This window comes from Protopterus annectens, chromosome 2.part0, assembly GCF_019279795.1.
Source record: "Protopterus annectens isolate FY-2018-M chromosome 2.part0, PAN1.0, whole genome shotgun sequence".
In the NCBI taxonomy this organism is placed as follows: Eukaryota; Metazoa; Chordata; order Ceratodontiformes; family Protopteridae; genus Protopterus; species Protopterus annectens.
This window is the reverse complement of record NC_056728.1, coordinates 70709659-70727824: the sequence shown is the minus strand read 5'-3', so window position 1 is coordinate 70727824 and position 18166 is coordinate 70709659. Positions and strand designations below refer to the sequence as shown.

The following is an 18166-nucleotide window of genomic DNA, read 5'->3' as shown; positions in this document are numbered from 1 at the left end:
CTTTTTCTGACATCGGACTGGAGCAAGAAAAAAGTTTCCCCGACGGGGTACTTAGCTTTGAGTAGGAGAAGAAAGTCTTCAGACTGAAGTTTGTTCAGAAAAAATTGTCAGGAGTCAGCCGACCGGCACTTGCAAACTGCTATCACCGCACGGCAAGAAAGACTGGAGAACATGGCGTCGGCTGTCAGCTTTATACTCCTGGCGCTCTGACGTCAGGGAGCATGGCTGAACAGCCGACGCCGGACCCAGACTTTGGGATTCTGGCCGACCGAGGACTGCCTGCCGGCAGGGGAGAACCCTACAGTCATGACTGCAACAGTGAAACATGATGAACATCTGTTACTACATTTTCTGACAGGACTGATGACACAAATGTTAGGCAAACAGCAAATAGAAGACAGGAAAGAAGTATCTACCCCCTGTAAAAAAACAGTCCCTACTGACAGAGGGCAGGGTGACTGTCACCGCTGCTATTCTGCCTTGCCCTTAAACCCACTAAGCTGTCTACAACAGCTTAGGCCCCAACTGGCTCCCCTCTAGAAAACAAAGTGTAAAGACTTCTCATCTTCTTTTTGTCGATGACTTAAAACTGCATAGCTCATCAGATGAGGAACTAAAAGCACAACTACAAGTTGTGAAACATTTTTCAGATGATATAAGAATGTCATTTGGTCTTGATAAATGTGCAAAAGCAACCCTTAAAAAAACTGCAGCACCAAGAAAATATCAGTTTAGGTCCAGAATGTGATATAAAAGAACTTGAGCAAGAGGAAGTGTATAAATATTTAGAAACTGATGAAGGATCAACAAGAAAACATGAACTAATGTGAATAAAACTTGGCAAGGAATACTTTAGAAGACTTAAATTAATCCTGAAAACAGTGTTTGACATCTAGGAACAAAATCAAAGCTATAAACCAATTTGCTCTTCCTGTCCTTACAGTTTTGGAGTGATTGACTGGCATCAAAACGTGCTGGATAGATTAGAACGAAAACAAGAAGGATGCTTCATGCTTACCACATCATTTATAAAAATCAGTACATACCAAGATAATATTTGAATGAGAAGTGTACTAAATGGTTCTCAGATAGCAGCTGATGCCCTGAATAAACTACCAAATTACAACAAAGTAAGCACTAGTTTAGATATTTTTAACAGCCTAGACACTTATGGGAACAACTGCTTTGGTATACCGGCAGGCTAAAAGGGCATTAATGCCCATGCTTGAAATTTTTGTATGTGCGTATGTAGGTATGCATGCATGCATCACTGCACTTTTCTTTTGGGGAAAAGTATCCACAGACATTTGCAGAGTATCTCTAGTTGGATACCACTGCATGAGAAAAGAAACCTGAAAAGATCCTTCAGCCAGTTGGCTCAGTCTTCTCTCTATCTCCTTTTTTCTTTTCATTTTTTTTTTTGACAAGTGAAAGTTAACAGGCTATTCCTCTTCTGAAGAGAGCTAGAAAACACCAGAACTGACCACTGCTTGTGCAGTATGCTGCTGACCACCACTTCGGAATCTACAGCAAATGAAGAGGAAAAGAGGAAAGAAGCCTTCTAACTCATTCACTGCAGTGGAGCTCTGGAAGTTTGCACTGTAACTTCCAATGGGCTAAGCCTAAGCCTTTTGGCAGAATCAAAATTATGTCTTCACACTTCAAACAAATGTTCATATATCTGGAACCATAGGGATTATGAAAGAAGTATAAATGGCAAACCCTTCAGCACAAACTATTTTTATAGTGGTAGTATTGTTTAGGTTGTAGGTCTTAAAGGGAATTTTATAAGTCACAGTAAATGCAGTAACTATTACATTTGTAATATTTTGTAGACAACTTACAATATCTCACAGCAACCACTCAAGTTACACACATACTGTCAGCAGCATTTTATTCATCTGTCTGAGAGCTTTTATATGAGGATAAGGAGCTCTTTCTGTGTTAATTGGTTAAGATAATTAGAAAAATGTGAAAATTATATCTATACAAATAACAAAAAAAAAACAGTTAATATCTCTATCGGCACTAGACAGAGGTCAAATATTAATGCAGTTGAATTTGCTATTGTGTAAGCTTTAAGATGAAATCTTTTAAAACTGTTTACAAAGCATGGTTTTGGAATTATTTTTCCAAATATGAACAAGCAATATTTGACACCTAGAGGCGTCAGTAGGAGTCAGCCGCAGATGCACCTGGAGGCGTCACTTGAAGTAATGAGTTTATCACTCCCATGTTAAAAATTTCAGTGAAGCCAGTGATGCACTAACCCTCTGTTTCACAGCTGGAGTCGTTGCTGGAGCTTACATTACTTGTAACATGGAGCAGGAAGACAGTAAATTTTTTCTGAAGTTGAAGTGCCATGGACAAAAAAGATGTAAATGATAACACCCTTGACACATGATTATGATTAGTAAGGGACATTTACTTTATCATAACTTTATTAACTCTATTAATAGTCCAAACATGCCCCTTATTAATTCCCTTCTCTTACTGCCCTTTAAGTTCTTCATTAAAGCAATTATATCTGCTGCTGTAGGGTTTTCCTGTAACTTCCATTTTCTGGTAATCTCCTTTTTTTGCTAGTATCAATTTGGTCAAACACACATACATCCTCACGTACAGATGTGCACAGACCAAACCATCCAGGCAGTAGTTAAACCACAAAAAGGTCCAGCACAATGGGTGAAAATTATAAACTGGTTCATTTAAGTTGCATAAAAGACCACAAAGCAAACCGGTTTCGGCATCAGCCTTCCTCAGTGCATTAAAGCAAATACAAATGCCCAGTCCTTAAATACATAACATCATTAGCATTCACAAAAATTATTGGTTGAATACATCATTATGACAATTCATTCAGACCAAGTTTAAACAAACCCCCTAGCCTGATAATCCAACCTGATTCCTTGTTGTTTAATATAGTGTGGCAACCAACTTTAGAAAATGTAGAGCCCTGGACCCTGTCAATCACAGAAAATGTAAATCTGGCTGTCTGATGTATCAAGGTGTGCCTAAATAAAGCATTAGTGGCTCTCCTGTTCCTGATCTCACTAAGGTGCTCGAAAATTTGGAGCCTCAGTCTTCTAGACATTTGTCCAACATAAAACGCCAAACAGGAACAGATAGCCAAATACACAATCCATTCACTGCTACAATTTCCAAAACATAAAATGTCAAACCTTGGGGGTGTTGGAACTAGTAAATGTTTTGAGTTTTGAATATATAGGGGCAAGCGGAACAATGTCCATAAGGAACACATCCCTTAACTCTGGTACCAAATATGGTAGACTGTTGAAGTGTAGATGGTACCTTCCATTTGAAATGGCTAAAGCAGGAACCTAATGTCGGCCCCCTACGAAAAGAAAAAGAACAAGTGGAGAACAATATGTCATTAAGTTTGGCATTGGCCTTTAGGATGTCCCAATGCTGATTGATAACCCTCTTGAAGGTTTGGAAATTCCTACCAAACGTGGTTAGCAGTCTTGGGTTGTTGTACATCCTTGTCAATATCAGATTTTTTTATACTGTAACAACTCCACTCTAGATTGTTGTCTAACCTCATCTCTAGCCTGACAAATATTATTATCTTTATAACCACTCTGGATAAACCGTTTATGCAGATACTGTTCAAACCTAGCATGGGTCTCCTGACTAGATAAAATGCAGTGCATCCTCAAAAATTGCAACTTGGGTATATTGCGGATGATGTGGGGGGGGGGTGACTGTCAGCATGCAATAATGTGTTATACTGAGGATATTTTCTAAACACCTCCGTTTGGAGGGTATGATCAAAATGCCTAATACACATCTAAAAAAGTGATAGATTCTTTATTGGAATTTAAGGTAAATTGGATACCCCATTTGTTCTGATTGAGGTATTGAACAAACTCCAACAAAAAAGTTAAATCCCCCCCTCCACACCCTCCAGCAATCATCCAAGTAGTGCCGCCAGATGTCAATTTCCTGGAGAAATAGATTATGTGAAACATCATAAATAAGCTGATGTTCAATATATCCCATGAACAGATCTGCATCATGGCGGTGCCCCTTAACTTGCTAAAAGCATTTGCCAAAAAAATATAACACATTTTTTGTCAATACGTGTTCAGATAAACATACTAAAAACTATTGAATCCAGGGGGGGATAGATGTTAGCCTGATCCAACCAGAACTGCAGCGCCTTAAGGCTGGCCCAGTGTGAAATGTTAGCATATAAGGACACATTCAAAGTGCACATTAGCCCCTCAGGCTCTAATTGCATATTCTCATTGATTTGTAAAAAACTGGTGGTGTCCTAAATTCTAGTACAAATTATGCTACGAATTATGCCAAATATTAATAATAATATAAACAAGTCTGAACAACTAGCTATGCAACAGCTGATAGCCCGACAGGATCTGGTCACATTACCGGCTGATAAGATAGGGGCAATAGGAATCATGGATTGGGAAAAATACTTGGCTGAGGGGGAGAGACGGTTGGGGGATGGACAATTCTACATGGGTATGCCATTAGACCAGACATCAGAATTCAAGAAATGAAATTTACAACTTTCTTAATTTGGCTTTGGAGGAGGGCAATATTAATAAAAAAAAAAATGTAACATCTAACAGTTTTTGACTCCCATTCTCAATATATCTGTATCTCCTACCCAAAATTCATAAGAATATGTCCAATCCCCCCGGTAGACGTACAGTCTCTGGACAGGGATCATTGACTGAACCCCTGTCGGCCTATTTAACAAAATATTTACAACTCCTGTTGCCCCTAGTTCGTGCTAGAATTCAGGACACCACCAATTTTTTACAAATCATTGAGAATATGCAATTAGAGCCTGAGTGGCTAATGTGCACTTTGGATGTGCCCTTATTATATACTAGCATTCCACATTGTGTCGGGCTTGAGGCGCTGCAATTCTGGTTGGATCAGGCTAAGATAATGTTTGTCATGCTAGGGATCAGGTTACACAACAATCTAGAGTGGACTTGTTACAGTATAAAAAAACTGATATTGACAAGGATGTACAACAACCCATACGACTGCTAACTACATTTGGTAGGAATTTCCAAACCTTCAAGAGGGTTATCAATCAACATTGGGACATCCTAAAGCCCAATGCCAAACTTAATGACATATTGTCCTCCATTTGTTCTTTTTCTTTTCGTAGGGGCCGACATTAGGTTCCCGCTTTAGCCATTTCAAATGGAAAGTTCCATCTACACTTCAACAGTCTACCATACTTGGTACCAGGGTTAAGGGATGTGTTCCTTGTGGACATTGTTCCGCTTGCCCCTATACATTCAAAACTCAAAATATTTACTAGTTCCAACACCCCCAAGGTTTGACATTTTATGTTTTGGAAATTGTAGCAGTGAATGGATTGTGTATTTGGCCAACTGTTCCTGTTCAGCGTTTTACATTGGACAAACGTCTAGAAGACTGAGGCTCCGAATTTCAGAGCACCTCAGTGAAATCAGGAATAGGAGAGCCACTAATGCTTTAAGCACACCTTGATACATGAGACAGCCAAATTTACATTTTCTATCGGGATGTCATTTTCAACAGTTACAATCACCTCGAGCCAAGGTTTACACCACCAGATGACTAGCCCTGACGCAGATATATTTGTATATGCAAAGACATATTATTCGTTAATCTTGGACATTATTTTCCTTTTTGACACTAATATTTTCACAACCTCACCCAGAGGTACTCAATTCCCCCTTCTACCAACCAACTAGCTCCTCCTCTGATTCACTTATCACCAATGCTTGGGTTTTATGTAAATTAATCTAATACCCTGATGGGTAGACAAATTCTTGTAGTAGGTTCCATAGGACAGGTAGGTCTTCTCATGGGTGAGTCACTGCAATTAAGATATCAGCAAAGAGTGTAACTTGGAGATCTTTCCTCATACATAACCTCTTATTTGGGAGGTTCTGATCAACTCTGCTAGGGGCTCTATTCTTAATGCAAATACAGCTGGATACAAATGACATCCCTGTCTTATTCCCTGCCTATTGTTAAATGGCTCCAAAAGTCACGTCCTGACTTTTACCTGAGCAGATGAGCCACTGTAAATTGCTTGTAGCAGCTCAAGCCACTGTGGAGGAAACTTTATTTTGCCCATTACGTCAAACAGGTAAGGCCCACTCTACCCTGTCAAATACCTTTTCAGAGTCCAACCCTAGGAAACAAACGACTTCCCTTTCTCTTAGCTTCCTGCATAATTATCATCATTCTAATTAAGTTATCCAAGATTATTCTAGCTCACCGACAAATCCTGTATAGTCTAGTGAGACTAATTTTGCTCATAATCGATTCAGATAGCCAAAATTGTCATAAACAATTTATAATCATGTGTTAGAACTGATATGGGGCAATAAGATACTGGTGATTTCAGATCCTTTTCCTCTTTTAGTACTGGGGATATTACTACCCAACATCATGAATTTCAAACTTCCCTTATCTCCAGCATAGCGTTGATCAATGTCTTTAACATTTCATTCCCCATGGTCCGCCAGATGTCTATGGGTATACCACCTGACCATGATGATTTGTTACCCGTCATATTACTTAGGGTTGCCCAATCACCTCTTCATTTATTACTTTGATCAGGTCTGCTGCTGCTTCTGCACTTAGCTGATTAAGAGTTCCCTTTTTAAGCAAGTCAGTGGTTATGGCTCTATCCACCATTCTATTTAAGCCTGGTATAACTCGGTCATATTGGCTGAATACCCTGATAATCTCTGGGGCTGCATCACTTCTTTCCTTGCTTGGGGTCAGGTCTATGTCATAACATCGAAGTGTAAAAACTTTGAATGTTATAACATCGAACCTGAAACATCGAAGACTGAGAATATCGAAGCCGTGGAACATAGAATTCTTTCCCAGGGAAAGAATTCGGTGGGCCGTTTCCGCATCTTCGCTATTACCTCCACTGTGGTGCGATCTTGGAGTTGGTATATTTAACTAGGGGAGTGTGGGGGGCTTTGCCCCCCACATAAGAAATAGTTTGTAGTGTTTGTGTGATTCATGTTTTGTACTGGAACAGTGATTTTTTTTCCCAGGGAAACAAATCGCTGTTCTCAGTCTTCAGGGTTTTCAGCTTTTGATGTTTCAAGTTCGATGTTATAACATTTGAAGTTTTACACTTTGATGTTATGATATAGAACCCTTGGGGTCAAGTATGGAGAAAATAGCCGCACGGTGCTGTTGTTAGCATAATCTTATTGCAACAGCACAGATGCTTCTTGGTGTAGTGGAAAAATGGATCCCCTTTATTAGATTCACTCTCATCAGAATTTTGTTATTCTTTAGTCTCTGAACCTTTTGCAGTAATTCCAGCTTTCTGTCCCTGTCACCTTCTGAAGTCCTAATGTGCTGCTGACATGCAGCCCTTAAGTTTCTTGTTCCACAGTCTTGTCCACTCCCTAACTTCATTTCCTGTCTCTTGTCTCTACGACTCTTCCCTCAGTACAAGTTTATACTGATCCCACCCCTTGGGTATGTAGATCTCATAATCTGCCATCTGTCCTTGAATCTGCTGTCTGACTTCTTTCCAGTTGTATTCTTTTTCATATTTAAATACCAGGAACCTCCAGTGCTTACTCTTTTGAACTCCACCTTTAAAGTTACTTTCAAATATACGTTACCCGATAGGGTAATAGTCCTGATGCTGCCCACTAGAACCAATTATGCTCTCTGTTGATATGTAGTCCCCATTGATCCTTGACCATTTATTTTAAAGTTAGTTTAAATCCTTGATGCAGTCTCCCATGTCCCCAGCTATTGCAGTGTGGTCTTTGTACCTTTTTCTGCCTTAGTCATTTGCCTTGCCTGTATACCTCCCTGAATATCTCTGCCACAGTACAGCTGGTTCTAGTCTCTTATCATATATAGGACACCCTCCTGAATTTTATTATTTCTGCCAACATCATTTCTACTTCCCTTGATATGGCTGTAGGTGGCATACAGATTGAAATTATCAAGATCAGGTGGCAATACATCAGGCCCTTAAGCCTGGCATACCTGCCTTTGTTATCTTCTATCCTTTCAACAATATGAAAGGGCAGCTTATTAATTAGTAGGGCCACTCCGCTTCTCCTAGTTCCCCTATAGGTGGAGTCTGCTTCTTATGAATAGCCCTTCCTTCCTAGTTTTACATGCTCATCATGCGAAAGGCAAATTTCAATATGCACTGCTATGTCTACATTTTGCCTTTCCAATGTTAAAATCCTTTCCATTTTTATTGCACTGAAGAACTTATTAATATTCCATCTTAATAATTCTACCTTTTCCACCAATGTTTCCTAGAAAGTCCCTCATCTATAAGCTGCCTTTTCTTCTCACTGTTTCATTAGTGACTCACACTTTAATTCTTTGATCTCCTTTCTAGGATAAATTTCTTGCAGTAGATATCTCTAGGGGTCTTCTTCACCCTCTGTGTTGCTCCTGCTTCCTTTCAGGGAGTATTCTGATAGCATCTGTCTCTCAGGGTTAATAAGGTCTCAGTGGACTGTGCCATTTCAAAATATTCTAATTTCACATTTTTATCCATAGCCATTATATAACTTTGTAAGAAATGAAATTTAATTGAACAAAACTGCATACATCAAGTTTTGTTGATCTCCCAATGCAAGGGAAAAAAAATGCCCAAAGCAGGTTCCCAACTTTGATCTCTGGACAGTCTCTGTGGGTAGATGCCATACCTTGCAACTATCATGCTGAATGTTCATCCTCTCCGCTAGCAATAGATGGTATGCTCCAATTCATCTTGCTGTTCTTTAAGGGTAGAGTTACAATATAAATTTCTACTCAAAATGCCTACAGGTGAGTGGTCTCAATACAATTTCCATTAACTCTTGTTGAAAGAATAAGAGAGAGAGAGACATGAATATCTTTGTCCAGACTATCTTTACTAGTTCCTTACTTTTATACAACCCTCTTCTGCGTTTCATTTCCAGCAGTATTTGCATTACTTTCTGCTCCTTCCTATTGTTGTTGCACAATCCTAGGTTACGCTGGCTGCTAGGATGATGACCCTTTCCTAGTCTGTGTGGTTCATGGTCCTTTTTCTGCTGCCCTTCTGCAACTCATTTTTCTCAGCACTTGGTATCTTTCAAAAAGGGGGAACAATCTTCCCTGGTTGCCCTCTACCACTACCACTTGCCACAGGCTGATCACCTCCTGTGTTCGAGACTCCTGGAAGTGTTTCCCTTGCATGACTGAGGACCTACTTCCCTTCACCAATAAATTCAAAACTTCCTTGAGATCAAGAGTTTTTTTTTTTTTTTTTTTTTTTTTTAGGGCATCTCGGTAAAAGCAATTTGCAGATGGCTGGGTACATTAATCATACCCTAATCTCGATCTTTGGACAATTTAATAATTGTCAAAAAGGTGGCTCACTTCATCCTGGTCTGGTGGGGGCTAACTCTGGTCTACAAAGACTCTGGTTGACCTCCACATCCAATTTGCCCATGACTTCCATAATCATGTGAGAATAATCTCCTTCTGCTTACAGGTTTCAAAATGGTCCGGGATTTGACAAGACGCTCACTGGTTGCCTGTCATCCACACAGTTCTATGTACTCTTTCAATTCAAATCTTGTGTACTACAATCTGATGTCAGTTGTGTAAGGTACTCTTCCATGAACAAGGGACAGTCACACTTCCTTCCAATCCTGCCAGTATGGCTGAGAATCTAAAGTTCTTTCCTCTCACTCTGTCCTGTTCATCCCTACTTAATTCTTCTAGCATATCCAATCTAGCTTCACAGCTTCCGTCTGCAACCTTAACTGTTCCATTTCTTGGCGGTATCCTGGATAGCATCAGCATAGCTACTCAAGATCGACTCCTACTCCTGAATTTTTTCCATAGTTTTTGTCATAAATCCCTCAAGGATGCAGTTTAATTTTTTTTGTCTCCTCTAGCACTTACTTTAATGTGGCCAGCACTTCCTCTCCTTTGTCTGTCGTCTTGCCTTTCTCATGGAATGACTTGACTTGTGGCCACTGAGCAGACAGAGCTTGAAAGAGCTGTTTCTGATTTACCCCTTTCTTTTTCAATGACCCAGCAATCCTTCCAACAGAAATAGAAAAGTGTCCCCTCCTGCATATGTTTCATTTAGAGACTTTAGTAGACTTTTATTGTTGAAGATTCACTGATGCATACGCTTATCAAAGATTTGAAATGATAAATATAACTGCTACCACTTTAGAAAACGTGAAAGCTATAAAAATGATCCAAGCGTTTTCTACTCCCACTTTTGCCCAGGGTCATATTATTACTTTTTGAGCTTCTTGAACTACTCTGGAACATGGAACAGAATCTCTGCACTCATTTTAGGTAAAATGAAATTAATATCATTTGCTTAAAATTGTCACTCACCTCTTTTGTTTTCTGCAGCAGAGCCTCACGTTCTTCCTGCAGCAAACCTCTCAGTTCACTACCACCACTTACATCATCAGGCACCCTGTGCCTTGACTCATCAAGCTTGGACTGTAGTGCAGAAATTTGCATCAAATAACCCAGCTGTTGCTGTTGCAAAGCATCTTTATCCTGTAGAAAGCAAAATAGTTTCATAAGCTTGCACAAGAAACTAATCGATTTTCAAAATGTATGCTAAACTCAAGTCTGTGCTTACAAACAGGCAGGCTAACAACATTGAACTTAAGTACTCATCTTTACCAGTTAATATTCAAGACAGCAATGTAAATCAGGAAACATTTGGGGCAGCCTTTTTGTGTGTCCTGCTGAGCAGATACTCAAATTGCAAAGGTTCAGCTCAACAAAGAATTCACTTGGATTAGCTGACATGACACATCAAGAGTTCTTCACCCTCTATTCAAATTACACAAAACATTCAAGCTAAACATACCAACATTACAAAATATAAAACTGTACCCTTGAAGGATCCTGTCCTGTAGTGCACACAGGTAAAGCTTTGATTGCACCTCCGTTCCATTCATCCATCGTCAACCCCTTTTTTTCCCCATTTTTACACATGTTGTTGGGGTGTCATTTCAACAGTGACGATCATCTAGAGCCAAGGTTTACACCACTGGGTGGCTAGTCCTGCTGCGGTAGTTCATCTTTACCATACACTTGCACCTAGAGAATGTGGGAGGAAACCGTAGGACCCATGGGAAACCCACTTGAACACAGGGAGGGGACATGCAGACTTTGTACATAAGGCACCCCAGCCAAGACTCGAACCAAGGAACCTCTTGGTGTGAGGCAATGCCAACTGCTGCACAACTGTGCATCTCAAATGACAGTGTTTTAATAGTGGCTCGAGAAGAAAGAAGGGATAGAGAGAGAGAATGAGACAAGACAGCTGAAGTACACTCCCCTATCCTGGGAGGAGGAGGAAGACTTCTAGTCCTGTTGAAATGTTGACCCCCTGCTTGCAAGCTGGAATGTTATGGCAGGACACATCTCATAGGACTGTGGTGACTGAGTGCTGCAAGCACAGATAGAGACAAAAAAAACCCAATGTATCACTTAGGCAAAGTTTCTTCTTTACATCATTCTCAGACCAGAAACCCAACCGTAAACCTCTTTGAATTAAATTCTCATACTTAATTTTTGCCTGTTCAATACTGTCCTGGTGAGATTTACAATACACTGTTTCATCTCCTAATAAATCCCAGCACATTTCCAAATATTGTGTGTAATGCATAATCACAATCTTATTGCCTTTGTCCGAGGGCTTTATGACCAATTCTGTTTGTTTAGAAAAATTTCTCAATTCTTGCCATTCTATCTTGGACAAGTTATATGTGACTGACTTCCTATCAAAATGTTTTAATTCAAACACTAATTCAAAATCTAGCATTGCGTGTAATTTTTTAATGCCATCATTGCAACATGGAGGCATAAATGTACTTTCTGTTTTAATGCCTGAGGTGTCTATATACCTATGTTCAAAAATTCACTGTCACAAGAAAAAAAAGATTCTTCTGTCTCTGAATCACTCTGTTCTAACACATTTCCATTGAAATTACTATCCATAACAAAGTTTTTAGATGTTAAAACATTGAAATAATACCATAAATGTAACTTCCTGATGAAACTATATAATTCTATTTTACATTCATATATTTTAGGAAGTACTGTAGGTACAAATTTCAATCCGTAGTTTAAAACAGAAAGAAAGTGTTCAGAAATATGACAGCCTGACAAATTAATCACATTTTTAGTAAGTAGTTTGAAATTAGTACCATCTTGTTCTTTTATTGTCTCTCCACGGTCTTTGTGGACCATTCCTATAATGCTCCTGCTCGCCAAAACCTCTTTTCCGTTGTTGACCAAAGTTTCCCGCATTCCGAAACTGTGCGGGAAAAAAATGGCGATTAGCTGGAGAAGGTAATTCCGGATACTGCCGCCTCTCTTGCGTGCATGAAATTGTCCATGTTCTGATTGGGTGTCATCACGCTCGAAGTACTGTCACGTCTCTGGCCATTCTCAATGGGTTGATTCGTTGTCTGAGCCGATGTACGAGACCTCTGATTGGCTCGAAATAAGTACACATTGCCCTTTTCAAAATCTCTTAAGTCTCTCTGAATTTTGTACATTTTCTGATCAATAATTTTCTTTTCCAAGCCATTGACTTTTTCTTGAATGTCTCTAAGACAGGAATCAAGTCTGTTCCTGTCTAATACAGTAACTAGACTATTGCATACTACATTAATGTCTTTCGTCAGGTTCACCAACTTAATATTATCTCGTTCTATTTGGATTTTGATCCATTCTCTTGAACATTGATGGGCTGCACATTCCCATCTCGTCTGAAAAGATTTATCCAGCTGACATGTTGAATCAAAAGGCTCTGAGGGGAATTTAAGTGCCCTGAGCCCTCTCGGTATAATGTCTAGTTCGAGATATCTGGATAAACTGTTAATATTATAGTATGTAGCTGTTTCTTTACTCATTAAATTAGTCAGTTTAGAGATGGTAGATTTAACTTCAATAGGAACATCCATGGAACGCTTACCAATGTTCGCAAAAGGGAACATTTAGTTTTAGATTTAACATTTAAGTTTCTGTGTCGTGCTGAGTATTCTGATAGCATCTGTCTCTCAGGGTTAATAAGGTCTCAGTGGACTGTGCCATTTCAAAATATTCTAATTGATTTTCACATTTTTATCCATAGCCATTATATAACTTTGTAAGAAATGAAATTTAATTGAACAAAACTGCATACATCAAGTTTTGTTGATCTCCCAATGCAAGGGAAAAAAAAATGCCCAAAGCAGGTTCCCAACTTTGATCTCTGGACAGTCTCTGTGGGTAGATGCCATACCTTGCAACTATCATGCTGAATGTTCATCCTCTCCGCTAGCAATAGATGGTATGCTCCAATTCATCTTGCTGTTCTTTAAGGGTAGAGTTACAATATAAATTTCTACTCAAAATGCCTACAGGTGAGTGGTCTCAATACAATTTCCATTAACTCTTGTTGAAAGAATGAGAGAGAGAGAGACATGAATATCTTTGTCCAGACTATCTTTACTAGTTCCTTACTTTTATACAACCCTCTTCTGCGTTTCATTTCCAGCAGTATTTGCATTACTTTCTGCTCCTTCCTATTGTTGTTGCACAATCCTAGGTTACGCTGGCTGCTAGGATGATGACCCTTTCCTAGTCTGTGTGGTTCATGGTCCTTTTTCTGCTGCCCTTCTGCAACTCATTTTTCTCAGCACTTGGTATCTTTCAAAAAGGGGGAACAATCTTCCCTGGTTGCCCTCTACCACTACCACTTGCCACAGGCTGATCACCTCCTGTGTTCGAGACTCCTGGAAGTGTTTCCCTTGCATGACTGAGGACCTCCCTTCACCAATAAATTCAAAACTTCCTTGAGATCAAGAGTTTTTTTTTTTTTAGGGCATCTCGGTAAAAGCAATTTGCAGATGGCTGGGTACATTAATCATACCCTAATCTCGATCTTTGGTCAATTTAATAATTGTCAAAAAGGTGGCTCACTTCATCCTGGTCTGGTGGGGGCTAACTCTGGTCTACAAAGACTCCGGTTGACCTCCACATCCAATTTGCCCATGACTTCCATAATCATGTGAGAATAATCTCCTTCTGCTTACAGGTTTCAAAATGGTCCGGGATTTGACAAGATGCTCACTGGTTGCCTGTCATCCACACAGTTCTATGTACTCTTTCAATTCAAATCTTGTGTACTACAATCTGATGTCAGTTGTGTAAGCTACTCTTCCATGAACAAGGGACAGTCACTTCCTTCCAATCCTGCCAGTATGGCTGAGAATCTAAAGTTCTTTCCTCTCACTCTGTCCTGTTCATCCCTACTTAATTCTTCTAGCATATCCAATCTAGCTTCACAGCTTCCGTCTGCAACCTTAACTGTTCCATTTCTTGGAGGTATCTGGATAGCATCAGCATAGCTACTCAAGATAGACTCCTACTCCTGATTTTTTCCATAGTTTTTGTCATAAATCCCTCAAGGATGCAGTTTAATTTTTTTTGTCTCCTCTAGCACTTACTTTAATGTGGCCAGCACTTCCTCTCCTTTGTCTGTCGTCTTGCCTTTCTCATGGAATGACTTGACTTGTGGCCACTGAGCAGACAGAGCTTGAAAGAGCTGTTTATGATTTACCCCTTTCTTTTTCAATGACCCAGCAATCCTTCCAACAGAAATAGAAGTGTCCCCTCCTGCATAGGTTTCATTTAGAGACTTTAGTAGACTTTTATTGTTGAAGATTCACTAATGCATAAGCTTATCAAAGATTTGAAATGATAAATATAACTGCTACCACTTTAGAAAACGTGAAAGCTATAAAAATGATCCAAGCGTTTTCTACTCCCACTTTTGCCCAGGGTCATAATATTACTTTTTGAGCTTCTTGAACTACTCTGGAACATGGAACAGAATCTCTGCACTCATTTTAGGTAAAATGAAATTAATATCATTTGCTTAAAATTGTCACTCACCTCTTTTGTTTTCTGCAGCAGAGCCTCACGTTCTTCCTGCAGCAAACCTCTCAGTTCACTACCACCACTTACATCATCAGGCACCCTGTGCCTTGACTCATCAAGCTTGGACTGTAGTGCAGAAATTTGCATCAAATAACCCAGCTGTTGCTGTTGCAAAGCATCTTTATCCTGTAGAAAGCAAAATAGTTTCATAAGCTTGCACAAGAAACTAATCGATTTTCAAAATGTATGCTAAACTCAAGTCTGTGCTTACAAACAGGCAGGCTAACAACATTGAACTTAAGTACTCATCTTTACCAGTTAATATTCAAGACAGCAATGTAAATCAGGAAACATTTGGGGCAGCCTTTTTGTGTGTCCTGCTGAGCAGATACTCAAATTGCAAAGGTTCAGCTCAACAAAGAATTCACTTGGATTAGCTGACATGACACATCAAGAGTTCTTCACCCTCTATTCAAATTACACAAAACATTCAAGCTAAACATACCAACATTACAAAATATAAAACTGTACCCTTGAAGGATCCTGTCCTGTAGTGCACACAGGTAAAGCTTTGATTGCACCTCCGTTCCATTCATCCATCCTCAACCCCTTTTTTTCCCCATTTTTACACATGTTGTTGGGGTGTCATTTCAACAGTGACGATCATCTAGAGCCAAGGTTTACACCACTGGGTGGCTAGTCCTGCTGCAGTAGTTCATCCTTACCATACACTTGCACCTAGAAAATGTGGGAGGAAACCGTAGGACCCATGGGAAACCCACTTGAACACAGGGAGGGGACATGCAGACTTTGTACATAAGGCACTCCAGCCAAGACTCGAACCAAGGAACCTCTTGGTGTGAGGCAATGCTAACTGCTGCACAACTGTGCATCTCAAATGACAGTGTTTTATTAGTGGCTCGAGAAGAAAGAAGGGATAGAGAGAGAGAATGAGACAAGACAGCTGAAGTGCACTCCCCTATCCTGGGAGGAGGAGGAAGACTGCTAGTCCTGTTGAAATGTTAACCCCCTGCTTGCAAGCTGGAATGTTATGGCAGGACACACCTCATAGGACTGTGGTGACTGAGTGCTGCAAGCACAGATAGGAGACTTGTCTGTAGAGGCATGCTCCCTTCCAAACTGCAAAATTTATGCAAACGAGAAAGCCAAATTAATCAACAAAACAAAAAAAGTAGTTCCAAAGATATCTGAAGATAAATACAGGCAAAGGTACCCAGATATGCAAAATTTCACAATACAAAAAATAAGAAAACAAATGAGGAACAAAGAATAAAGGTATGAACAAGGTAGAAGTTAAACACAGAAACTGAAGTTTATACTACCCGTCAAGTGAAGGACTTATTGCAGATGCAATGTCACAGCAAGATGGGACAAGTCCCCAAATTAAGGAAAAACGGGTATAGTGGGAGACATCTGAAGAAGAAATATGGACATGAGAAAGACAGATATTTGATATGGCTCAATATTTACGCAAAGGAGAAAGCAAAACTAATCAATATAAAAAAGTGTCACCAAAGATATCTGGAGAGAAATGCAGGCAAGGGCATCTGGATATGGAAAATTTAAAATACAAAAATATGAAAACAAAGAGGGAAAGTATTAGAGAGGATGAGTTATGGAGAAGTTTATGAAATAGAAACTGAAGTTATGAATTATCTACAAAGTAAAGGACTTAGTGTAGAAAACCTGATACAGGTAATGGCACAGTACAATGGATCAATGAGTCTACAAACCAAGGAGAAACAGGTGGAATGGGAGGCATCTGATGACTTGCCACATGATGATACTCTGGAACCTTCAGTAGGAAATTTGTAAAAAAAAAATAAATAAATAAAAGTTTAGCAATGGAAGGAGAAGCAATTCTGATGCAGGCAATCTTGTAGAGTGATAGGCCAATGTATTCCCATATGAAGGAGCAGCAGATGAAGCAAGACGCAGATGTCACAAGTAGGTGTTCTGGAACTTTCTAAAGAATGCCAAGTACAGTTGTGTAAAATCTTACAATAGCAATAGATGTCCTCTTCACAGTAGGGATCTCCTGGCAAGGATAGCCCAACGTCTGACCAGTAAACCAAAGTTTTTAGATTTTGTATATGCCATACGTCACATGTATGCTCCCTGTAACAGGATGCAGGGAATAGAGGTGATGTGCAGATGCAGTGATGTGCAGATGCAGTTACCCAGAAATGAACTGCCCCAGAAGAGAAAAGGCTGCATATGACAGGAAAGGCTGTGCACATCCAGAAGGAGAAAATGCAGATGGAAAAAAGAAGAGAGACCCTCGGCCAGGAGGGAAACCAAAAATTAAATCCAGAAGAAAAGGGGGGGGGGGGTTGGAGAGAAAAGATGAATACTCCAACAGTGAAGAGAAGGACATTTACTCTTATGTTAAGATTTTACACAATTGTGCTATGTCCTTCTATATCACTGCTGCAGTATTCTTCACAGAAGGGAAAGTACAAAAGTTAAAGAAAAGACTGGGAGGTTGAAGGCTGGGAAGAGACCTCAACAAACCCATGCAGAATGGCTCATGCAAAACCTGCTCCAGCTCTAGAAACAACATCCAATTTATAATGCTTGGTAAATGTATGCACTGAAGACCAAATAACAGCTTCAAGGATGGAACTGGTGTCCAACCCCTTGAAGAAAGCACCAGAAGAGGCAATAGCCTTAGTGGAGTGAGCTCTAACAGAAATCAACAGACATTTGTTATTAAATGAATAACAAAAAGAAATGGTCTTAGATATTCAGGAGGAGATGGTTTGCTTGGAAACAACCAAACCCAATGTCCTTGGATAAAACAAACAAAAAAAAAGTTGGTGGGTTATATGAATGGCCTTAATTTTATATAAATAATACCTGAGCTGTCTGTGCAAATCCAGGGTATGTAAGACCCTCTCACTAGCAAATTGAGAAGAAGGAAAAAAGAAAAGGAGTTGAATTGCTTGATTCAAAGACATTTCACTGACCACTGTGGGCATAAAAAGGAGGATTAGTATGAAGGGACGCTCTGTCCCTGTGAAAAAAACAAAAAAGTAGGGATGGCCATAAGGGCCTAAAGATCAGAAACTGTCCAAGCAGAAGTAAGGGCAAGTAATAAAAGTATCCCAGGTGCAATACTGCAGAAAAGCTGAACCTGTAAGCTCAAAAGAAGCATGGGTCACTTTTTTCTAAAACAAAATTAATGTCCCAAGGA

General features: G+C 39.7%; 1 protein-coding gene across 1 annotated transcript in view; it reads right to left on the bottom strand.

The window, feature by feature from the left end:
* PCNT (pericentrin) overlaps positions 1 to 18166 on the bottom strand; it is a gene marked incomplete in the record, with an annotated part of 2997294 nt that overhangs the window by 1086398 nt on the left and 1892730 nt on the right. Inside the window, 2 exon segments of the mRNA XM_044060288.1 lie at positions 10393 to 10563; positions 14965 to 15135. Of these exon segments, the coding sequence (XP_043916223.1) occupies positions 10393 to 10563; positions 14965 to 15135 (342 nt within the window).